Raw genomic sequence first — 26,631 nt, 5'->3', positions numbered from 1 at the left:
TGGGTTAGGGTTAGCGTTTCCTACAAAGCTTTATACGGGACATTTAGCTCCAGTTTCACACCACACCAGGCTGAAATAAATGCATAAGTAACTGTGTTTGAGTATAGGATCAGGGATAACGGATAACGTCGCATGCTTTTTACTCAATAAGCGAAAGAACATTAAAACCCGTTACAGAAACATAGATTTTATTACACCTTTCAAAAGACCGGTGACTAATGTCAAGCACCACGGAGGAAACCCAGGCGGCACAAAGAGCAATGTAAACAATGCAGGAAGGTAACGGCACTGGGCACACAGAGCACAGGAGGAATACAACTTGTGAACACTGTGCACTGAGCTTCATCGGGTGGAACTAAAATGATTAAAATACATGTTAAAATGTAGTTAATAGATTGTACTGTCACATTTCATCGTTTAGCATTTGGTTGAGCGTAACAAAAGAACTTCACAAAAACAGACTATTTACAAAAGGCAAAGAGTTCGCTCCCTTCGGGCCAAAACAAATCGTTCACATTATAGACTGGGATGTTAATATATATATATATACGCATGGTCCTCTACTTCATGTCAAAGTCTAACAGCGGCTGTGAAGAAGAGCTTTCCGACACCGCGTTGCCACCAACTGACGAAAATGAGTCAAAACATCGATCACTTTCTCAACGCGTCTGCGATTGAGCCACCGGCACTTCCTTTGTCCGGACGTCACTTCTGCACACGTCAAACTCGTGTCGCTCGTAAACACCAATATGCCAGGATACTCACATAGCAGGGCTCTTCCTGTTAGTCACAGTCGATTCCTGGTCACTATTACAATAAAGCAGCAACCATGGCAACAATACCACCGACAAAAACATAAAAAAAATGCTGTGAATTATTACTGAATTATCCGTCACAGCATGTTTAGTATAAGAGTTAGTATATAAGTAAAGACTGTCAAATCATTCCTTTAACTACCAAACACTATATTGTAATACCTAAAATATAAACCAACATATATTATTACAAGGTAGTATAGCTATGAATGTGTTCGTACTTCTTACGATGCTGAACGCTGTATAATGTTACTATGTTCAGTCACTGTCACACACACAACTAGTGTGATTGTTAAGTTTAAGAGTTATACAAAAGAAATTCCTAGCTTTCAGTATACATTCAACAGTGAACTTGTGCAAAAGGAAGAAAAAAAAGAAGAAAAAACACAAGAACACAATCAGATTTTTTCCTAACCTTTGAATCCCATTAAAATATGGGTAATAACCACAGAGATGCAGTTTGGCGTTCCCCCTCCATTCGATTTGATTATGCTGAGCCCTTTGGGAGTGGTCAATCACAAATTCTCACGTGGAAGAAACTTCCGTATTACTTTTTGCTGGCACGTCTTGGAAAAACTTTCACAGGAATTAATGGCTGTGAATGAGAGAAGGCTTTAAAAACAACCCGGTCCCGGGAGGCTTTCTGACTAAATGTCTTTTCTGTACTTCACTTCCTTTCAACGAGATTGAAATTAAGAAAGCGACGCAGACGTCTTCACGGCAAAACACACCTGTTTTCTTTTTTTTCCTTCTTCTTTTACAGTGAATGACCTCAGGCCTCGGTTTTTTCTTTCTCGTCCTTCTTCTTCTTGCTCTTTTTCAAGAAGGAAGGTGCGCGGAACTTCTTCTTCTTCTTCACCGGCGACTTGGTCTGGCTCTCGGGCGTCTTCTCGTTGGACGTGATCGAGATGTCGACCGTCTCCGAAGTGCTCAGGCTCAGCTTGGACACCTCGATGCTCAGGTCCTCGTCCGTCTCGTCCAAGTGGTCTTTCCCATTGAGTATTGTGTCTGTCAAAACGAGGATGCAGATTTCTACAGATTACACCGGATGGATGAGAAACACAGAACCAAACAGCTGCTGCTGGCCATTTGAAATCATTAGAATTTCAGCGGCTATTGACCAGCTAATTACCTTGTTTGGTTGGTGTCATTAAGGGAGAGAGGGAAAGGGAGATGGTGGAGCCGTCAAATGTGGTCATCTCATCTGCGTCCGTGGCATCGCCGTCTTCTGTGAAAGGGTAACAGTCGTCGGAGGCTTATTGGCATTGCTGCATTATCCAAAGTCACAGCGTATAGAATATTAAACATGACTGATGAGGCGGTTTCCTGTCTGCAGTCACAACCAACACACAAATTGCTTTGAGAAGACCAACGTCTGCAGCTCATCTCTGACCGATCCGATGGGCTGACATCATAGCCGAGAGGAAAAATGAAGCCGCGGACCGACAAATCTGCTTCCCGCGGGTGTTTTTGCAGGAATACCCTCATTTGAGTGTCCGTGGTTGAAACATTTCCTGCAGGCCGGAGCCGAGCCCTCTGACAGGACTAGTAAACTACACGAGCCACAGGCTAGACACAGCCGCCATTTGAAAAATATACAGCTCCAATATTATCGTTACACCCAATAATCATCAAGACGTTGTCATTGCGATCCACGCATTAACTTTCTAAATCATTTTTAAAAAAATACTTTAAACAGGCACTAAAGTTTAGAACTTATTTCGCTTGGTGAAGTCAGAGATTGCAGATAAACTTTGAGATAAGCTTCGTCTCTCCATTTCAATTTCATGACCTCTGTGAGCTTCAGGGATCATCTTCAAAATGTCACACGCCCATAACCTGCATGGGATGATGTCACATTTGAGCTTGTGTAAACCCGAGTAGGATTTAAATTAAGTTGAGGTTTTCTGAGCGTCTTAACAGCAACGGAGCACTCAAACGTGTGGGATTAGTAAAGAAAGCGTGTGACTACCTTCTTGGCCTTGCTGCTTTCGTTCTACCAAGCTCTTGTATTCCTCCAGCACTCTCTCCGTGAGCTCATTGAAAGGGTTCGGGGGGAGGGAGCGAGTCTGCTCCTCGTCCTCAATGATGAAAGCCTGATTGACAGGAAAGAATGAAGGGACATTATGGACACTTGGTGTAATGAGATTTTCAGGGAATAGAAGTAATTGCTCACAGGTAACATTGGCAGCTCGTCATAGATTCACATTTAAAAGGACTCAACAATGAAACAGAAGGACTATTGCACACTAAAGAAGGCAATTGCCACGACAAAGACCAAACACGCTGCATGATGCAGTGTTGCCGCACCAGGGACTTTGCACCTTTGTTTTACAGATGGTAAATATACTCACTGGGCCTTTTATGGTGTCCACGACGATGCCAGATAGCAGCTGGGATTTTGGTCCAGCAGTCATCAGGTCACCTCTGTGCTGTTCTTTAATCTGATCAAAAATAAGCAACAAAATCATATTAAATATTTGGGATTACACATCCAATATGTGTCAGAATTCATTATTATTGCTAATTAAAAGATTAATGTCAGTAGAGCTGTATTGATTAGTCTACTAATACTAGTTTTGCTTGTTCCAACTCCTCAAATGTAGGGAGTTGATTTCATTCTTTGCTATAAATGACAGTAGGCCTGATTATGTAGGGTTGTTTGACTTTCTGCTGAATACTACAAGCAATATAGTAACAATAACTTTGGCTTCGGACAAAACAAGTAATGGAGAAAATGGATGGAAAATGAATTGATAAAGAAATGAATTGTCAGTCCCAGCATAGCTGACATCAGTTTATCAAATTCAAACTGTGTACCTATTTCCATGGCATTTATCACTGAGAGTAAAATGCACAGAGTACTTGGAGTTAAAATGAATGTACCTTTTTGAAATAGCTGCTATAATAAAGATACAATCAGGCACGTGCACAGACAGGGTCCTAGTGGTGCTCAAGCACCTGCCCCTTTTGCCCTGGATGAGAAAAGTGCCCCTTCTGCTGGATACGGCTGCAGTATCAGACAAACAGGTGATGACGGTGTTCATGGAATCCCCCCCCCCGACGTTGTTTAGTGATTATTTAACCCAGCTGTTGACTGACGTTTGTCATGTTTAATGAAGAGAGAGATAAAGGCAGACAGACCGGCAGATCATTTATGATCATTTATCATTCAACAAATTAGACCCATTCACTAGTTTTGTTTAATATACAATTATTGAAAGGAAAGGTAGGTCTTAAGTTGAGCTACATGTCTGGTGAGCTATATTGTGGTATATTATTAGTATAATGCTGCTTATGCTTCAACTATAAAATAATCTTCCAAGAAATGGCACCAAGGAGGATGCTCTCCTTTAATTTATTCAGAGCAAGGTACAATATTTTTTGATGATTTACCATATTATTTGGTTATACAATATGGCCATGTCTGTTTTTGCCAGATATATTTATTTATTTATTCAATTTGATAATTTAGTTTAATTGAGTTAGTTTGTTAACAAAAAAAATATATAAGCTGAAAATATTCTACCGTGTTTTTAAACTATTTATTTAACTATTTATTTATTTAAAATGTCTATGCACGCGCCTGGATACAATGCAGACAATTAGAATTCCTTCTAACATGAACGCTGTGTGAAAAATGTGGTAGTTTCTCACTGACCCGCTTCCTCTTATCCACGACCTCCGTGGGGTCAGTGTTGAGCGGGACAAACTGGTTGGGGTCCTCAATCTTTATGGGTGTGCCGATGCTATTGCCTGGCTCCAAAGACTTCATCCACTGGGAAAAAGAACAGATAGAAAGTTGGGGTAAGAACTCAAATCGGATGAAGTTGTATTTCTCAAACTGACCACAAGAGGGCAGGCTAACACCAAGGGACGGCTGCTCCCACCTCACCAAACCCCAGAGGGCTGGATTATTACTAACTTCCCTGTCACCGGTCGACATGAAAATCAACGCACCGTGGTCTTGGTCCGGGGGCTGACCTCCCCACTGGGCGAATGTTCGGGAACATTGACCCTCAAGTAGCTGTTGGGGGAGTTGAGCCACCGGGTCCTTTCTCTTTGCTGCTTCTGCGCCATGAACTTGAAGGGGCTTCGCAGACCCAGCTCGCCGTCCTCCGGTGACACGGCGGACACCGTGGCAGGGATCTCCACGTCGTTGGTGGAGCGGGGCTTTTCGCGGACGATGGGGTGTCTGTAAGTGTAGCCTGTTCTGTATCCCTAGAAGGTCGCACAGAGAGGATTCGTAAGACTGAAATACTGGATCATGGCCCTTTTCTCGAGTTGCAATTGTTTGCAATGTGTCCAGATTACATCCATCAAATAAGAAATATCAAATTCAAAGGACACAGAGGCCACCACTCCAACAAGGCTTCTGAATATTTAAGCAAAACGCGTTTTTGTAGATTCAAAAGGATAAGATAAAACTTTTGTTTAAAAGCAGTGTGCTGTTAACAATACATCAAAGACGAGTGAGACAACTGGAAAAGCGATGGGAGCCCGCAGCGGGTGCAGAGTGCAGTGTGAAGCTGGCAGCGCCGCAGTACAATCACAATCAAAATCGCCTTTTTCTCGCAGGCAATATGACAAGTTTGCCGCCAAAGAAAATCACCGCTTTAGCCTTTGATTGCCACAATGTGAGCACGCCATCATTTATTTACAGTATTGTTGACTATCACCCCACAGTGTAGTTATTAGAAGCCCTTGATTTAGGATATGAGCCACGGTCGGCACCTGTAACTACCCTTTCAGGTAGCTCAGATTGGGGGAAACACAAGGACCCGGACAGACAGACCGACCGACCAGCACTGCCGCTTCGCACCCGGCGTCGGATTCCTACTTTCCCGAGTTGCGTACACTAGAGTGATGACACCAAGCGGTCGTGTGGTCTCTGTGGATGTGACTGCCCACAGCGGGCCTCGCCATCTGGAAGCTATGATGTGAAGGGGTGGGTGGGCTGTGATCACACAGAGCTAACACAGCTGCAGCCCACTCCGGCCACAGATGTCGGCGAGGCGCGGGCTTTAACAGACGGTCGGACATGTTATGTGGACACAAGACATGCCAGGGCTTTGTCATTAGCAGTGCTGTGGGCTTGCAGGGGTGTGAATCGACCAAAGGGAAGCGCTGCAGCGAAAGCTTTAACCTGTAGAATGACATGTTTTAGTCTATCATTGGTTGGACACTGAACGCATCCCATTTGGAAAATGTAAAATGGATAATGATACTACGACTAAGCCGCCATTTGCACCAGGCGCTGTTCTAACAGCAATTATGAAAAATTGACTTCAAGCACTGATCCAATTACAGATTCAGATTCACAAACAGATCTCTGGCTTCATTGTGAGCCCCAATCAGACACTTCCTGAGGAAGGGCCTTACGCAGGAAACTCAAAGCATCATGGGTAAAAGGCACAGGGTCAGAGGTTCGCTCACCAGGTTGTCCAGCATCCTCATCAGGGACTCGAGCTCGGCCTCGCCCACTTTCCACTTGACCTCATTGTCCAGCACCGACCCGGCGGCGGCCACTCCCCGAGTCGGGGGTTTAAACTTCTCTCGGTCCAGGAGCAGGAGGTTGTCCACGCCGCCAGAACACCCCAGAGCGTTCACCTAAAAGAAGAGAACGTCATTCTAAGACACAAGAGGATCTTTCTATTTCTTTTTGAAGACATTTAATCATAAGACGTATGGGCTTTCAATAGGAAAAACACACTGGACGCACCAGGGGGATGGAAACACAACCCGCCTGCCCTGCCGACAGAACGGCGTTTGGTTTCTCCGAGGCGCGGCAGGGTTCCACCTGCCTCTGAGTCTAAGCAGCGCTCCCTGTCACATATTTGACTCTGTTCAAACACTCTGTACGTTAAGACGTTGGCGTCGCTTTTTATTTCAGGCCTCGCAGCATTTCTCTGCTATTGGCAACCAGGTCTGACTCGGGTGTAGAAGAAATGAAAAGGATCGCAAAAGGGGGAATGTGACAGAGGCTGGCAACAGCAATGGAAAGGTGATTTAAACGCTTATAACTGTGAAAGAAGTGTATCCAGGCCACATTTAAATTCAGAAGTTGTTTCGGTCAAGATAAGAAGTCATTACCAGGAAGAGGAAGCCTGAAGAATAACAATATGCAACTTTTTTTATACCTGGATTTCACACGCTTGCTGTGAGTGGTACACGTAGTGAAAAGCCTCTTCTGCGGTTTCTCCCAAAGCGAGCAGCCCGTGGTTCCTCAGGATCATCACCTACAGGACACACGAGGAACACTTGAGCCAGTGGCCCACCGTAATCCCAATGACATGTTAAACACTGAAGCAGGCGAATATACTAACCTATTAATTACGTTAATCAATGTCACGACACAATCTCTGCATCTGGCTGCCCTCCCCACCTCCCAGTCTTCATGCTGAGCTAATCAGCTCCTGACTTTGCAGGCAAATATGGGAGTTGTATCAAATCAAACTATTTAATTTGCAAAATGCGAAACCCTCCGACTAAAAGGCGCTTCTACGTCTTTACCTTTATGTAATTGTTAAGTAAATGAGACAAAAGGTTCATGGTTGCGATGCAAAGTTTGTGAGAGACGCCACATCCGTTTCAGTTGTGCGCGCGGTATAATATAATAGGCCGTTCCTTCCAACGAGGAGTTGAAAGCCTTCTACCCCACGAGAAAGTCAGCCTGTCAGTAATGGGAGTCCCTTGGTTTGACAGTACCTTGGCAGTAGGGCCCAGAGCCTTCTGAAACTCCACCTTCTCCTCTTTATTATCCAGGCTGCCATGGTAACCGCAGCAGCTCACGTCTCCTAGAAGCAAAGCCTCCCGGGAAATGGGCAGGATTCCACATTTCATCGAGGACACCTGTTAGCATGGGATAAGAGCAAGTCAGACTCTGACGCACCAACATATAAATAGAAGCACATTTTTAGCTATCAGGCACAAATAAAACCTTACACTGGGATGTTCATCATGTGCTGGGCATTTTATAGCCTGGCTTCAAAGGAAATGGTAAAAACGCATTACGGGGTGTTCGCATCTAAACAAAGTAGCAGGGGGCAGCTTTAATTCAGCCTTTTCTTCTGGTGCTAAATAAGCATTTAGACAAATGAGCATTTAGCAACAGCTTTCATGCTTCGATTAAGATGGCGCTCATTTGATATCGCCTGGAGTGTACTTACGGCAGCTGTAGCCGGGGTATGTATGTGGATGATACATCTCACGTCCGGGCGCATGGAGTAGATGGCGGCATGAGGAGCAAACCCGAAGAGGTCGATGCCCAGATCCGTGGAACCCTGCTCCACCACCTCACCAATGATGTTTACTTTTACCTGCACACGGCACGAAAAGAGGAGAACCCAGTCGTTAATTCAGAGTGAGACAGGATGATCATTTGAAATTCTAAACCCTGTGAACCGTTAGAGGCGGTTCACAGGGCCGTTTCTTGTCAACAAACAGAGCTGCTTGAGGCCTCACCAATCATCGGATGCATTACTTGCATCGTGCAGTTATTCCTTTTAATATATTTCGGAACGGGCATCATTTTGCATCATTTGAGCGCCCCCCTCAATATATTGGTAGGTTTAAACACCGTTATGTGCGTGTGCATGCACCTCATCATGCGGAGGGCACACACATAAAACAAACAATGGTATCATTATAACTGACTATGGTATGAATCCATACAACACAAATACTTAAAATCTCCAAAAAGTGCCTTTATCTCCAAATGAATTTACCATATATTCTATTCACGATACGTAATGATGGAATGGGATGATAGTAAAGAAAAAAACAAATAATCCAAACTCCTATATCAGGGACATAATGATCGTTTGTTTTGCTCGAAGGAGTCCGCACTCATGATTGGAAGATGACAACAAAACGGGCATTGTGCTTACCAAATTTGCTGCCGTGACCTCGGTGAAAGACAGACCTCGTGGACTAATGAGAACGTGGTCCTGCTCTTTACTGACACGGACCTGAGAAACAATGAAGATATTATTAAAACACAAAACAAAAATCTAGTTTGCACTCAAATGAATGAACTGAGACCAACATTCCAGAATGTTGTGAAGTTACAGCGTGTAATTACGGTTGGCTTTGCTTGGGCAGGAAGATCTAAGCTATATGTGTATATGTATGTATGTGAGAGTCTCTTTCTGAGCCTTAAAATGCCTCTGCAGGAGTGTCTGCTTCATAAATGTATTCTTGTCACGGACAAATAACACCAAAACCACAGGAGACCAAATCTCTGCTGTTAAAAAGTTATTTAAGATGGGGGAAGAGCTATTCTGAGAAGGGACGTCCATTTGAAGGATCCAAGGGCACAGGAAAGTTCTCTTCGGTGAAACAACATCAAAAATTGGGGAGTGGGTTGATGCAATTGACTTTCTGGGCTTATGTCTTTGAGGAAACCCTGAGCTTTCTATCTCAACAGCGCAGGTGTTAATCACACATTTCAGTTGGCTTTCTTGCTGTTGGGGAGCTGTTAATACTCACATAACTGACCTTTCCAAATCATAAATACTATATGGGCTCTGAAAATGAAGCGGTATTCCCCCTATAAGCCTCTCAGTAGCCGGGGTACGCGAGGCTAAGGTTCACGGAAGGTTACGCAAACCGCGGATGAGCGGATGTGCAGCGGAGCGGCCAGACGTCGTACTCACCGTATTGTAGGAGCTTGTAAAACGAGCCCAGCTGAAGAGGTCAACGAGCCGGTAGAGGCTGGCCAGTCTGCAGCGACTCTGTTTCTCCCCTTTGGCAAAGGAAGGGGACTCGACACCGAACAGGTCATTGACCGGAGTCACCATCCCGATGCCTGCCGCCAGACACAACATCATCGCCACATCGAATTAGTATTTGATTCCCAAACGTCTTCTCGGTATATAAAAGTAAAAATAATCCAGGGAGGCCCTACGGCTGGAGCTCAGTGAGGGTTGTTTCTCACAGTTTCCCTCGACAAACCAAAGGGTATTTTTGGGCTGTAACACCATAAAAGGACATTTAATGATCCAGGGCCCAATGTTTTACGGCCACTTTAGCTTTTCTAAGAGCGGCTACGTCTCTGCTAACCCCATAAACATTTCCAAACGTGACATTTTCCCCAAACATTTACAGTGTATGATAGTCATCGTCTTTGTTCCGAGTGCTCTTTGACCTTCGCACAGGACCAGGAGGTTCGGGCGACATAATACACATTGCAAACTGCTGAGTCACTATCGAGACGGATCATGAGGGCTGCGGTCTTAACGGGAACACTGACAACGAAGAATGCCGTAAACAGCTTTCTGCCTTCTCTGCTGTTTCGGGGTTGTTGTTCTGTGTCACGGGAGTCTGACGATGGAGACATTCAGCCTGCGTAACGCACACGCGGTCACGCTGAATGACAATCAGGCCCAGAAGTGAGATAGATGACGGGGGATAAATTCACACACACTAACACGCTGCTACTCACTGATGGGCGAAGTGAGGGGGCCGGCCCCCCCCAAGGTGCTGGCCATGACCAGGTCAGCAATCTGCCTCAGAGCCAGAAGACCCGTAGGGTTGTTGCCCTTCGTCATCTGATCCTGGATCAGGCCTTCCAACTCATCTTTAAACACCTGCAGACAGAAAGGAAGACTCAATGGACCGAGCCGCACTGCCAACACGACCAAACACAGCATTAAACCAGAAAACCTCTTTGTATGTCTGTGAAAAGGACTTGACGTGGAGTCGAAGTCAGAGAGGAGGCTGTGGGGGGTTGGGGGGGCGTTGCATTCATTTTTTGACTTCAAGAGCAGCCTGTGACTCTCGAAACATCTCTTCCTCCCTGTGTGCTGCGGCTAAGCTCCAGCATTCTGCTTCATCCAACCACGGTTCCCATGGCGATGAGATGAGCTCCACTTGTTGGGCCTGTTATGCAATCGCAGAGTGTGAGCCTTCATGGGCATGCGTTTACTGCTTGTGCTTCATCTAACCAGACGGCACGGCTGCGTTTCTGAGACATTATATCAAGCGGTGCATCATGTGTGAAGATTCTACGGTTCGGCCCACGAGCAAAGAATGTGTTGATTACTGGTAAACGGTTTAAGTTTCAGAAAATAAAAACATATATATATATAAATTGGGTGTTGGCTAATCTTGTAATCATCAAGCTGTTTGTTGTTTCAGATATTGTGTATGTTAAGTATATTCGACAAAGTGATACTATATTCAACCTTCAACCCAAAACTGATGAGTTAGTACTTCTAATCTTTTTGAAACACTAAAAAGATGAAAACTGTGACTACGCAATATTTTAATACAGCCACAGTGCACAGCAGGGTGCATGAAAAGAGCTCTGTTTGTTAGTTAGAATAAGATGTGTGTGTGTGTGTGTGTAGGAGGGCACTCATACGGAGCCTGGGGGGGGGCTACATACTGGACTCTGCAAGATCTGCGTGACCCGCTTCTTTTGCTCCATCATGTTGAAGTCCTGCCGCAGGTCAGGCGACATGCTCTTGCTGCGGAGGCCCTCGGGGTCGCAGTAGCCCTCCTTGGGGTCGTTGCCGGACAGGGACAGGGTGAGGGACCCCGCCGCCTGTCTCACGTCCACCAGGCTCATGTCTTCGCTTCCTACTCTTCCTTCTGGGATCTGCAACAAAAGACCCTCGCAGCTTACTCCAACATCCAGGCTGTCAAGGCAACGGCCGCTTTAGCAGCAGAGAGATGGTGACTCATGTAATCGCGAGGATGGAGACAAAAGCCGGTTGCACATTGTGTGTCTCACGATCGATGCCGCTCTGTTAGTCCAAAGCTGTTCAAGTGCAACAAATAGGAGACGAGTGAGCCGCTGCAGCTTTTAATCATAACGCAGGTTTTTTTTAAAGTAATTACAACTCAACAACACAGCGCACAGGACGCAACCACTGGGGTTTATTCTTTTTGTTGCGTTTGTCTTCTTTCTTCACACGGTGTGGGTCAACTCGTGAGGGAGTGCGAGTGTCTCGGTAAACAAAGGCCCGTCCGGGTAGCGGTTAGCACCTCGGTACCTGGACGCGGGGTGAGGGGGAGGAGGAGAGGGGGAGGAGGAGAGGGGGAGGAGGAGGGGGGAGGAGGGGCGGATGGCTGCAGGAGGTCCCGCGAGGACCAACTTTACGGAAACAGTTAACTACACCGAAGCGAAAAGAAACAAGTTAAAGTTAAAGTTACTGCGCCGTGTGTAAGTTGGTTGTAGCGGCTGGAAGTGGGAGGAGGGGTGAAGCCGCGCCGGGAGGAAGCTCCACTCTCACGCTCCATTGAAGAAAAAAAACACACACAACACGAGGAGAGAAAACCGCTCACTGTAAAAGTTTAGGAAATTACCTGAAACAAAGCACCTCTCGGTCGAAGCTCCGGCACAATCAGAAGAGCGTCACTCCCGACTCGCAAACCATTGTGCGGAAGAGAAAACAACACACTCACACCAAAAAACAAGCGGAGAGGAGCTGGCGCAGTATCGCAGTATCCGGGCGGAGCGGAGAGCAGCGGGATGAAGGAGAAGTGGAGAAGAGCGGCTGCGTGGAGGAGGCTGTGGGTGTGTTGCTGTGTGTGGGGGGGTGAAAAAAGGAAGAGTGACCATGTGACTTCACTTATCCTCCCACCAGCCTTACGTATGCAGCGGGACAAAAGGAACGGCCACTCGGGATCGGCCCGCAGTTTTTTTTGTTTTTGTTTGGGGGGGGGGGGGGGGGGGGGGGGGGGTCTCTTCTTTACAACAACACGGTGCTTCGCTGGATTAGAGCTCGCGCCTGTATTTCATGCATCGCCACAGCTTTCAGAGAGAGAGAGTTTGTGATTTTTTTTCTCTTTCGGGCCCTTTTCGGGTGTGATTCATTGACTTCTACCGCCTCATTTCACAAGGCTCCTGTGTGGCATTAAAAAAAATAAAAATAAAAATAAAGCACTTCAAAGGCACAACAAGTGCTTCCCACAAAAAGTAAGAGCCCTGAAGTTTTCCGAGATACGGGACGTTGGCTCTAAGAAAGCAAGGAGACGCAGATGTTCTCTCTCGCAGCAAACCACAATACTGTTTCACAATTCTCTTATTCGCTTTCATGTGCCAACTACGTTAATGCACATGATTCTACGCCGTGTACAACACATTATAACAGACATATGGTGTGTTTGTCCTCACAAAATATGATGACTTTGCTTTCTGTGCTTAGGGTCCCCTCGTGGTAATTTAGCGGTAACGGCACCAACCAACGGGGCCTCCTGCGTGGCTGTTTCTGAAAACGCTCGCTTTTTCTTCCAGCCGTTCCAGTTTGTCTCTCTAACTGTCAACTGGAAATAAGATAAAGATTAAAGCGAATATGAAGCCAGTTGCAGCTTTCTCTTGCCGAGAAGGCAGGGCCTCCTCCCCCCCCACACACACACTCCTCGCCTCTTCTCAACTCCTCTCCGGCCTCTCGAATGTTCAAACGCACAAAATACTCTTCACTTTCTCGGTGCCCTGCGCCTGCCAGAGTTATTAACCTTTTTAATCCCACACAATCAGACGCGCACACATTTCCAGCTTTTAGGAGAAAGGCAGACTGACATCACAGCGCCGGGACGTTGGGAGTCTTTGGCAGGCGAAGCGGCGATGTGGACATATGGGCTGATGTAATGAAAAGCAGAACTTCCTCAGTCCAGAGCCCGTGTGAACCCTCAAACTCTGAAACCCTGCCTCCCTGTTTCTGGCAGAGCTCCCACCGAAACCACGCACAAGCTTAAATGTCTCCACACACACACACACACACACACACACACACTAAACACACACTCAACATCCTCCCACCCGCCGGCCCCCACATTCTTGCTGACTATTTGAACTTTTCAGCGAGGGCAGTCTGTCTTGCGAGCATTGACCAAACGTCAGGTGTTATTAGTCGACGCCTCATTCATACAGATTACTGCGGAGGATAATGATGTCCGCAGATAAAGGCGCACCTTTGTCTTGTCACAAACCCGCCGCTCTCCTGGAAATAACCCCCCACATGCAAACACCCAAATGCTGCCCGGATCTACGCAGAGAGAGAGAGAGAGAGAGAGAAATCAATACGGAGAATAATGATCAGCGCCGTGTTGTTGGGGGGGGGACTCTGGTTGAAATTCCGGCACCGTGGCGGAAGGAGCACGTTGTACCTGCAAACCGAGGGATGCAGGAAGCCACATTTTGACCTGTAGGTTCTGTCCCACAGTGCAGTCTCCTCTATCGCTCCTCGTGGCGGATGCTGTGTTATGTATTTATGCAGTGGAATAAGCTGAAAGAGCTTGCATGATGTAGCCAACAGAGTGTTAGGTGGGGGTATACGTATGTAGGGGGAGTGGGGGGGGGGGGGGGGGGGGAGGCCGCCGGAGGCCTCAAAATCCACACGCTGATTGGTCAACAAATTGGTGGAGCAACATCGGCTGTTGATGGTGAAAGTATTAAAAACAGTGGAGTCCCAGAATGGTCGGAAATAAATCATGTGTGGAAAACGCAATTGATCATTGAGTTATTTAACAAAAAATGCAATCATTATTTTAAAAGCAAATTGGGAATTAGATACATGTTTTATTACCACGATTTAATGAACCTGAGTGAAAGAGAAAAGTAAAATAAACTATTCAGTTGAGCTCCAGATATTGTGACTTTTCCTCCCTTGTTCCCTATATTTTCCATGATGCAATTCAATGGTGTATTTCATTCTTTCATTAGACCCTTGTTGCTTCTTAACAGGAAATGTCTTTCACACCCCCTTTTTTAACACAGATTGTGCATTTGTTGCCTCCAAGTCAAAGCTGATAATGACATCATGTAGGTCATTTTCTTAAATGTGACCACAGCTCTTTAAAAGTCACATCGAGTGGTACTACTTGTGACATCTTTGGTTGACCAAAGTCCACCTTCAAACATCACATTGTAGGTCATTTACCTGACGCTTTCATCCAAAGCGACATACATTGCATTTTTAACCCATGGCTTTTTTATTACATTTTTGCCCGGGGAGCAATTAGGGGTTAGATGTCTTGCTCAGGGACACTTCAACATGGGACATGGAGGAAGTGGGGCTCGAACCGCCAACTTTGCGATTCCCGGCGCACCCCTACCTCTACCCCTACCCCACGTCAACCCCTTAACCCCAAACATGTTACCTTTTCTCTTGTGTTTTCTTATTCCTTGATCATTTCTTTCATCAATCATTGTCTATGTCTCATTTTCTCCTTTCTGTCTTCATTTCCTTTTGGAATGCAATCGTTCCCATGTCACACCTCAGCAGGCATCAGGTGATGGTGTTTGGTTTATTCGGTATCACAACAATGACTTTGTTATATCACAGTACCTTTTTTCAGATACAGTTTCTATGGAATGAAAAATAAACAGTTCTCTCTGTCTGGAATCTGCAGAGTTTTGTCCTGGAGCTGGCGGATGATGTCTAAAGTCAACTTGTACTCTCAGGTACTGCAGATGTTATGAAAGTACTGCGTGACAAAGATAATGCAGCCCACAGCGTGCTTTCAGTGAATCTTTGTTATTGGGGACGATTAAATGAATAACAATCATCTTCTTATGTTGGGAACCACTCACTCTGAGTGCTGAAAACATCCAGAGCAACAGATGGACATTTCAATTATAATTGATGTGGAGGGGGGGGAAATGACAACTTTGTCTCATACCAGTTCCCTGCATTGGTTTCCATGGTAACCAGTGCTTACGCTGTCTCTCGTCTGAGGCTGGATTAGCGGAAAAGAGTGAATATCTCTGCCGATGCATGAAAAGAGAGAATAGAACTTCCTAGAAATACATCACATTCTGCTTCCTGGACTGACTGAGACTGAGAGTTTCCTCTGATAATTAGAGCACTGAGGAAAGGGTCATTGTATTCCACCATTAGTTATAGGCCTTCTGTATTGATTGCTCTCAAGATCAGAGTCCCAACTGTTTCCTTTCCAACTGCAGAGATCTCTGAAATATCGTCCGCCACCCTCTCAGTGATTTGCCGGCCCTTTGTGGTATTTATACGTTGACCACTGCTTTTTTTATCAACTCAACCTGACCCATCGCCCTCAGTGCAAGATTGTTTAGAGCCGAGTTTACGGAGTAAATTAGTTGCTAAATATTTAGCTACAATCTCACCAGTAATCTACCCGGAGCAGCTGCCCATTGTCTGTCCTCAGAAAGCTGAACTAGATCAAAGAGTTGCAGACCACATTAGACGGACCCTTCCAACTCTAAATTCTCACAGATGTATTTTTGCGTTATGTATGCTCCATTGACTCTATCATGCGGACAATAAAACAAAGTGTATTTCATTATGTGTATGTGGCTTACTGGGTGTTTGCGGCGTATGAGGCGCTGTCTTACTCGATGGGCATTTTGCTTCATTTAAATCACTTGTTATTAATCCATTACTTAAACTCGTGGGAACGGTTTATTATTAAAGCACAATCAAATTGTAGTGAGCAAATCAGGAATCAGGAGAGGATGTAGGTGCTTGGCCTACTTTCGTTTTCCAGGAACACTGTACATTAAAATTACACGTTTACATTAAGCTAAAAATGCACGCTTTTAGCTTTTAGCTTAACCTTGGGGGAGGAAAGAAAACTTGCTCCACAGACTTTTTTTTTTTCCTGCTACAAAACAATGCCATTGTTTTGACAACTTCGCACGGAATATATCCCAACTTGCTAAAAATGGCCCACTCCCACAGCAGGGTGGGTGGCAACAACAGAGCCCACTTTGAACCTGAAACAATTTACATTGTTACAGTTGGATTGGTGCCTCCGCAGCTTAGAACTGCATTGGGACACGTGCGCATATAGACACACAGACGCACACATACGCACACATAGCAGTGGTGTGGAAATAGACAGACTGTTTACCTAAGTGGAGGAGCTGGCTGTGGTCCCCGTAGTGGTTTTCTTTGGATGGCCTCCATGTTTGAGGCCTAATGGTTAGTGGTTAGCGGTTCACTTTGACTCAAGGCTGAGGTAGTGGTCGAGTTAAAACATCCCTCTTTGTGTGTCACCTTGTAACCAACACCCTGGGAAAAGGAAGTGTGGCTTTTTAATTTAGCGATGCTGTAAAAATTTCAAGACCCCTAAGAAAAACCTGAGGTTTATTGGGAACGGGAAAGTATCCAAATTCAGTGCGTAAAAGAATTCCATTTATTATGAAGTTCACCGAGCGACAAGCTGACGACGTCGTAAAACGTAATCAAGCGTTAAATTCATTTCATGAATACTGTAAAAATGTGAACAGGAACAATCCATTGCACGGATGAAAGGGGTTGGGTCGCGACCTGCCTTTTCTGTTTTATTGCTGTGTATAAATCACATCACCAGGCACACATATTATGAAAACCCGTTTCTGCCCGAGCCCCACATCTAAAGTCAACAAATGCTTGTTCATGTTTCTAGGGGTGACACTAATTGAAACCAGCTGTTTAAAGCCTCTGCAACTGGAGTTAATGGTCCAGCTGCAGACAGACTGGTTCAACAATGAATGTTTCAGCTTGAGTATGCTGTAAAAAATAGGCGTAAGTTTAATGCGGGAAGAAAAGGTAATGCACAGAAATCATAATCACCATGTCTTAATATTTTGAAAATTGACTCACAAGAACTGTCAGAAAATCTAACCTTTACGTGCAAACAACGCATTGACAATAACCCTCCCTCAAACCCCCGGATTGCAAAAAATGACAGCATGCAAGACAACCAGGCAAAAAGATTACGAGAATTCAACTTACGGCGCTGTTCCCTTTGGAACTTATCCTGCAGGAGACGTCCTCAGGTTTTGCTTCAAACTCCCACGGTTCCAGCAGTTACTAGCTGTTTACATTATCACTTTGAAGAAGGTCATCTGGTTTCCCACAAGAGAGGCAACTGCTGCCTCGCCTCTGATCTCCTGAACTCCCTCGACTCCTCGGTGACGGCGGCTGCCTATTCTCACAGGAAAGCAGGGAAGCTTGTCAGAGGTGGTTCTGGAGACCAAGATTTTAGATTAGACTGGACTGAACTGAAGGAAAAATGGGCAGCCCCCGACATTTATTATGCTCAATCCTTCCTTGCTGTAATGGTGAATCGTTTCTTTAAATCACATAACAATATACCTCTGTGTCTAACCATAAAAGGGGGAACTCTACAGCAATCTCCTGGCAGGCATATTGTTCCTCTGCATATTGAGCGTGCTTCATGTTGCTAAATTTTGCCGTCGAGGAGGACATTGCACACTGTGAATGCTGCCCGCTATCACCTCCTCCCACATACTCTCCAACAGTGAGTGAGTGGGATGTGCTGCTCACCCTCTTCACTGCATCTCCGGAGTGCATATAGCAGTGTATGTGCGATGCATGCCTAGGATAGGTGCGCCTGGTTGCTGTTTGTCTTAACAAAATAATAAGAGGACTTAAAAATCAAGAAAACGCTCAACAAGGCTCTGCTGTGAATCCTATGATACTATACTTAAAATATTTACGTTCTGAATAAACATAGATTGTATCTATCAAATAAAATTCCAGATGTTTTGGAAGAGAAACCAACAGGAAACGGCTTTCTGATGATTGTATTTAGGTTGGCAGCAGCTGATGAGTCAAATATAGACCTTTCTCTTTTCCTCCACTACGCTGTTGTTGTCTTTGCACAGGCTGATAAAACATTCATTTCCTGAGTTTTCCGCATCCAACAAACCACACCCACAGAAAGGCCCCGGCCAAAGAGCGCACCCAGGGAGGTCAAAGGTCACAGGCAATGACTACAAGATATTAAAATAAACATCCAAATGGTGGGACTCAGACACTTCCTCTATTCCGCTATAACTAAGCAATTATTGCATATGTGTTATACCGACACACATACACACACACACACACGGACACGGACACACGGACTGACATGCACATGCGCACAGAAAGTTTCTAAAGCAAGGCCGTCTGGCAGAACTTGTCTGACAATAATCGCTGCACTACACTGCCATCTAGTGAGGACTCAGTAAACATAATGACTAATATATAATATAAATATGTCACCTCTCCTCCGATGTCGCCTCCTGTCACAAACAATAATAGTCTCTCTCTCTCATTTGCTTTTTTTGGACAGGCTGAACCAGCTATCTGGAAAATCAAGAGAACAAGAAGCTGGGGGCCGGCGAGGCGGGGAACGTCGCTCTGTGGATGGTTAGTAGCTTTGGCCTGCGAGGTTTTGTGCTTCAGATTTGGTACTTTAGTTTGTTTCTGTGAGGACAGTCAGTCAGTTTGTGCTGTTGAGCTGCAACAATTACTAAACTACTTCAATGACTATGTTTTGTGTAATAAGGATGCATTCGTTAGTTTTAAGAACACCAGACCAGAATTGGTTGTAATGGTTACTATTAAAAAATGACAAGAAACTATACAATTGTTAAAGCTATTGAAATGTATGCAATAAATCCTATTAGAGGTCAAATGAGTCAATCCTTCAACTATATTTTGCAGTGAAATTCTAAAAAGTGTTTTCATGGCAACTAGTTCAAAGCAGATGCCTCCCCCAGCAACCTTAAACCGAATATCAGATTCGCGAGTATTAAAGAATAAACATGGCAGCAGTAGATGACGGATCTCATTCAGGGCACTGAGGGAAGTGATGACATGATCACAAAAATTGGCTACAGAAGAACATCGTGGAGGCTACAAGGGAACATGTCAGGTATGTTGATGTACCAGATGCGACTAAAGCGGCACAGCGTTTCTTCTGACGAATAGCCGAGAAATAAGCCCCACAAAAGACAGTGGAAAGGCGGAATGAGCTGAACCGGTGGTGAACAAGGAGACATTGAGAATATATTTTTTTCGTCTTTTTTTTGGTTAAGATACGAGCTTAATTCTCAAATCTGGTGTCCTGCAAAGTAATGACTAATTTTGCACTCTCCAGGAAACAGTATTGTATCGTGTGTGTGTGTTCCAATGAGGTATTCATCAAGGACAAAAATGCTGAAATTGGCTTTGAAGGAAAGAGCAGCACAAGTTAAGAGAGTTTATTCTGCTGCAGATGTCTTACAGGGGACGGCATTAGTACTGGGGACTGTGACCTGTCACAAGCACTGGCTTCAAACCTAAGCATCGCCCTTAAAACATGTAGCCAATCACACGCACCTCTGAAGGGCTGAGATGTGAAGCGCGTCGCCTTAATCTACCAGTGGAAGGATGATCTGCGGTGGCACAGATAGTCTGAGACAGATCTTGTCAGGAAGACACGCTGGAGATGAGAGTTCTGGTTCTTTCTCCAAGCTGCTTTTCATGTCGGCAACAACACCAGCACGCACCACCAGTGTTTGACTCGGTTGCCGTTGCTTATCACAGGGCCCAACAGTTTTGTAAATAGATCATAGCTTCTCCCCTCGGGGCTCCAGGGCTGTGTTCTTTGTATTCAAGAGTTCTTCTCTGCTTGCCATTCTTGTGTTGTGCTCTCGTCATTGGAGCGCCTCGCCAAAGACGTTTGCTTTTGGTCATTTACTCCACCAGCTCTCTCGATAAGAAGCCCACGGATAAGATGAAAATGGCTCTCCCCACCCCCCATCCCCCATCCTCGCACAACCAAAACCAGAGCTCAGTGTTTGACCAACCCGCCACAGAGAAAAAAGAGGAATGGCTCTGATCTAACGGGCGAAGCTCCGACTGTGTTTTCACTTCATGTTGGAGGGACATGGCGCCGTCAGAACATATTCCAAAGTAGTTGAGGAGGCCGTGTCGGGCACAGAGCAATTAGCTGTTGTTGCGGCTGTCATGGAGCCAACTGGGATGCATTGCTTCCTAAATAATATAGATCTAATCTCATGGATATATCATAACTGATAGCACACATCTAAGGGCCATTTTTGAACGTGCATCTGACGTTAAGCCTCACTAGATCTGTTTTCTCACAGAAGAATTCATTAGCTGTGTTTGCTTGACAACAGAGAGCTTTAAAACATGCATATTTGACCTAGGTAGGCTATTGTACATACAGTGTAATTTCCATCTGCACCACTAAAGACAAAAATAGCTCCTTTCTTTAAACAATTATGCCTCTGTCATCCCGACCAATACCACCGTACTCAGACAGGTTCACTCAGGAGGACACGAGGCACTTCTCCTGACTCTAGCACTCGGGCTTTGTCTCTTGGATTACCCCCCTACACTGCGACACAGACTGTTAAAGCCGGCTAGTTGGAGGAGCCACGATATCTCCTGAAACCTTAATTACCCCAGGAACAAGGGCATAGATGGATATCTAACGCAGTGGCTCACTTCGCTGCTCCAGAATCCCTATGAGGCAATTACGACTCCTGCAAAGAATCAGAAGGAAGGGGAAAAGAATGGAAAGCAAACTTCATTAAAAGGAAAAACATTAAAAGCATATCCCCCCCTCTGTGATCATCATTTTTTTTCCTGCACTTCCTTGAGCCTCGAAAACCCCCCCAAGCTCTTAAAGGCATTATGCTTAATAGTTTCAAACTGAGAAGGACTTTTGAACCGCAAAACCTGCCCGCGCAACAACTACAGTCAATGGCATCATTCCCGTGGTGTCATTTGTACTTTAAATTAAATCTCTACATCCTGCCGACGTCCCCTCAGCATTTGTAATCAAGGCCCGTATCTCCTATAAATTCAGAGTTATGGATTAAAAACAATAACCTTCTAATGTTGGAAATCCCGGATCTGGAGCGCTACCAAAATGTAATCAATTGTTCTCTGGCCCAAAGCCCATCTGCCCTGAAAACATTGTATCCATCCGTACAGTTGGAGGTATTTGGTAGAACATATATATATATATATATATATATATATATATATATATATATATATATATATATATATATAAATAAGAGACATGGCCCGGTAAGTGTAGGTAATAAAACAGCCGGTTTGAGATGAATATTTAACACATGCTAAGAAACATTCTATAGTTTCTAGGTCATTGAATGGTTTCTAACATTGAACTTTAAAAGACAATTATTTTCTAGTTATTTCTAGTGGCATAACAAGGGAAGATGTCATTAAAAGTTACTTTCACTGACTTTTAATGACTGAAATGATGGTGTGGATGATCACTCCTCTGAGGGCTGTAATACTTTGATATGCCATATGAGTAAGTGATACAAGAACTTTGTAATGTAAAACAATGTTGAGATGGAATTTAATGTCGGGATGCGTGAAGCACATTTTCTCACATTGACTCCAGTGCAATTTGTTACCTTTTTTTTATTGTCCCCCAGAGTGCCCAATTATTTGTTTGATCTTAACCGAGCTTTTTCAAAAGGAACAAAGGTATTTGTGATCTGAAATACCACGCTGAGCTTTTCACATAACACACCTGGTCATCTGGATTCATGACGGGAAGATCAAAAACTGTTTTTCGATATGGCAACTGAAGGATTATTTTGCGGCACAGTGAACTACCAACACCGTAGTTCTTAATAAAAATGAATTGTTCTGGGATTAAGTACTTCTGCACATGTAATTACAAAGAAAAACTTGAGCATATTTCACTTCTCGTTATTGTCTCTGTGAGATCCTTGAGGGGGGGGAGTGGGGGGGAGGGTCACGCCATCCAGCCATAATGTGTGGCGGAAGCACCTGTCCAACTGGCACCTGAACTTGATCCCCGGGTGGCTCTTGATGTTATTATCATTGAACACTTGAGGGCTTTCACTGTGCCAGAAGACATTATGTTACTGGAGCGGAACCATTTAGCTCAGGGTTGCGTTTAGAGGGGGGGCTGGGGGGGGGGCACGGACATAGATGGCTTATCTAACCTTAATTTAATGCTGTGTTTTTGTCACCCCTCATCAGGTTGGTACTTATGGCAACATTTTTCATTGTTGTGTGTCAAGTGAGGAAAACCATTAAGAGATATCAAGTCTATTAAAGCTGACTTTGCTCGTTTTTTATTTTCTCTCCTCCATGTTTATGGTTTTAGAAGACTAGCAGACAAGAATCACGATAGCAGCTCTGTGATTCTATCTATAGCTAAGTGCTAACGAGTATCCACTGACCACACTTACATGTTGTTTTGCAGGTATGTTTCAAATCAGAGGATAAGACCATCGGTGCAGAATGCAGCAAACACAGTTGAAACGTCCATTTTGGCAACAGCAGACAGTTTAGATGTAATTCATTTTTGGCACCACAGTGTTTTTGATTGAGGATAAAAACCGGACATGGGATTATATTACTATTATTTTCTGACGATTGTATTTAGGTTGGCAGCAATAAAAATGTATTCTGCGGTATTTTTCAACGAAGGGAGTCAGACGCGTTGTCAGACGATGTTCAATCACTTTTCAGAAAAGTCTTCCAGCCCTTCTGGGACTTCAGCAGCGTCGTGTGCATCAGGTTTCAGGTTAAACATCCGAATGAGATTTCACATCATCCTTCATTTTTCAGCATTTCGAAATATAATGAAATCCTGTCAGGCAAAAGCACTCCTGGCAAAGTCGCCCACGTGTGCATGACGCGTCATGGATATTTGTCATCTGCATCGTTACAGGTCCGACAATCTCAACAAAAATGTATGGCTGTTCATTCTACCTTAAACATCTACACAGTGTTCACGTTGTTACAAAAATAAAAACTGGACATTGGATTATATTTTTTAATGCAAAAGTTGTAGCCTTCTAAAAGGTCTCAAATGCTGCAGGTATTCAAAGACTGCTGCTAGATTGCCCACAAGACAACCCTTTGCTCAAATGAAAGAATTAAGGTCATGATTTGAGTGTATTGGCTGTGATTCACATCAGCAAACTGTCCAGGGATTTTAAGTTTCCCTTTTTTTGAAGATCAACTTCCATCATTTTAATGAGTTTATGGAATGGCTGCTGACTGAGATGTCCCTGATGTCACTGCAGGGTCCACACTAAATATATTCTATTGTCGTATCCATCGATCGCCCCCCCCCCCCAACCCACCCACATACATTCATTTTTAATGAGCTAAGTCTCCTTGTTGCTCCTCAGAGGCAATCAAAAAGCAACACACATACGCAGGTAGCATCTCCGGTGGGGCTCTAACACCGCACAGCTGTGTGCGTTAAAGGTGGGGAAAATCCTGCGCTTGTCACAGTGCACAACCAGTATCACCTAAAACAATGCTGTGTAAAAGCGGCCTCTATCTAAAATATCGACGTATGCTCATTTGTTTGGCTAAAAACAATATGGCAAGAAACCTAATCCTGCATCGACATGTACTCAAGTATTTCCAAATCCAAGTGGTTGGATGGATGGCGGGTGTAGAGGCCTATGAGCTCCTGTGAGTGAGTGTGTGTTTGTAAAGTGCCAAATAGCAGCATTCTCCATAAAAAAGCCCCCAACAACCATTGCTTTAGTGAATTAGTAGTAAAGTGACTTTATTGTTTATGAAAGAAAGCTGTCCTATGTAATAAAAACTCAGGTTTTTAATTGACGTTTCCCACGCAAGTCACAAACAAAAGAAAACTCACCTTGACTTTGCAAATTGTTTTTCAAATGACGTTGGATTAGCATTGTGTCGGCATTGTTATTGTTCATCATGACAGCCGCTGTGACTGATACCTTTATGAGCAGAATATATGGGTTACCCATCTTTAAATGACTATCAAAGCCAGCATGGGCCCAGAATCAAACAAATGAATCAATTTTGACTGTACTAAACCATTGTTGGGGCTCTAATTTACAGAAATAATGAGATCAGAACCCTCACTTTTGATTTGAATACTGGGCCGTATACCTAGAGACACTTCAACAATGAGAAGACAAACTTGACTCATAAAGTGACAATGGTGCTGTATTTTCTTTCTTATCGCAAAAGATTGATTTGAAATCACTGAAGAACAACTCAGACAGAGTTTCTTTTTGTTGCTTAAGCACACCCACGTGAACGTCATGTTTTATTTATAAAGCCTGAAAAGTGTGCCACAGAGAAGGCTCGGCTTCCTGCAAAAAAAACTAGATGGTGCTCATAAAAAATGTAGCTGCTTTCAGAATGGAGAGGTTAGAAATGTCTTTAATTATTTCATTTCACATTAAAAGTTTGAAAACATATAAGGGAATGGGAATATTTCTGTGTGCATGCTGAGGGTAACCTCTTCTGGATGTGTTTTCTTTTTTTAACCACTATTTGCCTCTCACGGGTTAAACTAAATATGACGGTTACAGAAGCCTTGAAAATACAGATATGGGGCATAATTGAGAAAATAATTAGCGTCAGGGTCAAGACAATTTCTTGGCGCCAGCAATGCTCACTCGACAGCCACGTAGCTCACTCAGCGACCGTTGCTCTGCATCCGCTGACAGACACCTCAAAGCTGGAGGGTCAGCATACAAAACTGAAGCTTTAAAACTCCAGCAGCAGGGCCCCGATTCTCTTCCAGAGACAATCGTGGGAGGAGGCTGGAACCTCGTGTCTGCCGTTCTTGTGACATCTCAGAAACGCCTGGAGTGAATTTTCTTTAAATCTTGTACTACAGTCAACTTGAACCCCCGAGGATGAAGTGATGCGAACTTGGTTGTCAGAGGTTATTGAGACCTCGTAAAACATCTCTTTTTTGGCCGTAACTCAATAATTCATATGCTCATTATGTCAATTCAACACAAATGTTTAACAGGAGGGAATTATCTGGTGATAAGTGATAGTGTGTAAAAGGCAGCCGCCAAGCGCCAAGTGAACATTAAATTAATATAATATTGCGATTTTACAAGCTACTGTACCTGTCATAATAACGCAACTGCTTTCATCACACCGATGTGGGCTTGTTTTTATCTAAAGTAGGATTGACCGTCTTCGTAATCTTCCATTTATTAAACACATGTGGAGGCATGTCTCCAGTCGCCACATATGACCGGCTTTTCTCTGTGATCAGAACTAATAACGTACTAAATTTGACAGTCTATTACAGAAAAATACATTAGTGTTTTCAGTGCGGGAGCAAATGGCCACTTCAAAGTAACAGTACAATAAGTGGCTAAACTCACGGCTAACAGTTGAGTTGATTTCTCAAGAGATTTCCACGTGGAAATGTGTGCGTTCATATGTATTTGCGATTTAGCAATAGTGCTTCTCAACATTCCTAAAATGTGAGGACCATGGAATTTGTGGAAACACAGTATGACTGAAACCCATCATTAGGAAGAGTTTTCACCAAAATGTGCAGCTTTGATGCCAGCAATATTTCCAATGCTGTCAAATCAAAAATGTTCTGAGAAGCCACTGAACTCGGAAAGCCTCCCATGTGCGAGACTTCCGCCTCATTTGAGACATGTTTCTTATTTCAGTCTTTCACAACAAAGTGGAAAGAGTTAAGCCGGATAATGATGAGGTCATGCAGTTCAATAAAGTCTCAGTGTGAACCCCCCCTCCCCCCCAACACAGATTACTGATGCCCCCATAAATATAGTCTGTTGACGTCACGGCACGACTCCTCACGCAGATTCATTTGAACCAACATACGGTTTGTGAATACAATTCTGATGGCCTTGACAACTCTCTCTTCTCTCACACCTCCGATAAAACGCGGCTGAGGAGTCTGCAAGCCTTTGTGTTTGCTTTTCACAGAGGCAAATCTCAGAGGAGCAGCGCTGCGTTGTGCTGTGACAGTAGAGCCCGGGACGTCGAAGTCTCGCGCTTTTCTTCCTTTCTTTATCTTTCCTTTTTCCCGTCCTCGGCTTCTGAGAATAGGCTGAGTCTTCCCAATTAGCAGATTTCTGAAGAGGTGTTGTGACAACCAAGGGGTGCAATTTACAGTTGTTAGAGCCTATCTGCAGTCGCTAGTCATTGTCTAAAATACTGTAATATTATGCTTGATAATAATCCAGAAACTATATTAGGTAAAGCACCGTGACGATTGATTGAATATGTTGGGATCAAAGGTGGTC

At 44.3% G+C, this 26,631-nt stretch overlaps 1 protein-coding gene across 2 annotated transcripts; it reads right to left on the bottom strand.

Moving 5' to 3' along the window:
• Positions 1-168: 168 nt before the first annotated feature.
• LOC120820361 (gamma-adducin) lies at positions 169-17,830 on the bottom strand. Of its 2 annotated transcripts, none has more exons than XM_040177989.2 (15): positions 17,519-17,830; positions 11,206-11,418; positions 10,261-10,405; positions 9,473-9,624; positions 8,705-8,785; positions 7,985-8,134; positions 7,524-7,667; positions 6,956-7,054; positions 6,252-6,425; positions 4,776-5,036; positions 4,477-4,593; positions 3,170-3,259; positions 2,788-2,911; positions 1,948-2,043; positions 169-1,823 (listed from the first exon to the last, which is right to left on the bottom strand). In XM_040177989.2, exons 2-15 carry the CDS (start codon positions 11,386-11,388, stop codon positions 1,588-1,590), a joined length of 2,052 nt encoding a protein of 683 aa, XP_040033923.2. In that variant the 5' UTR covers positions 11,389-11,418; positions 17,519-17,830; the 3' UTR covers positions 169-1,587. The 2 variants fall into 2 exon arrangements, with proteins under 2 accessions (XP_040033923.2, XP_040033922.2); XM_040177988.2 differs by lacking the exon at positions 17,519-17,830 and adding an exon at positions 12,129-12,341.
• Positions 17,831-26,631: the final 8,801 nt, after the last annotated feature.

Source organism: Gasterosteus aculeatus, chromosome 6 (assembly GCF_964276395.1).
Source record: "Gasterosteus aculeatus chromosome 6, fGasAcu3.hap1.1, whole genome shotgun sequence".
Lineage (NCBI taxonomy): Eukaryota > Metazoa > Chordata > Actinopteri > Perciformes > Gasterosteidae > Gasterosteus > Gasterosteus aculeatus.
The sequence above is the reverse complement of the archived record's forward strand: the minus strand, read 5'-3'. Positions and strand labels throughout refer to the sequence as shown.

Coding starts and splice junctions, on each gene's coding strand:
- LOC120820361 (XM_040177989.2), bottom strand. CDS start 11,388: ATGAGCCTGGTGGACGTGAGACAGGCGGCGGGGTCCCTCACCCTGTCC. Junction 8,135..8,704: donor AGGTCACGGCAGCAAATTTG/GTAAGCACAATG, acceptor TGCCGTGTGCAG/GTAAAAGTAAACATCATTGG. Junction 7,668..7,984: donor ATACCCCGGCTACAGCTGCC/GTAAGTACACTC, acceptor CCATGCTAACAG/GTGTCCTCGATGAAATGTGG.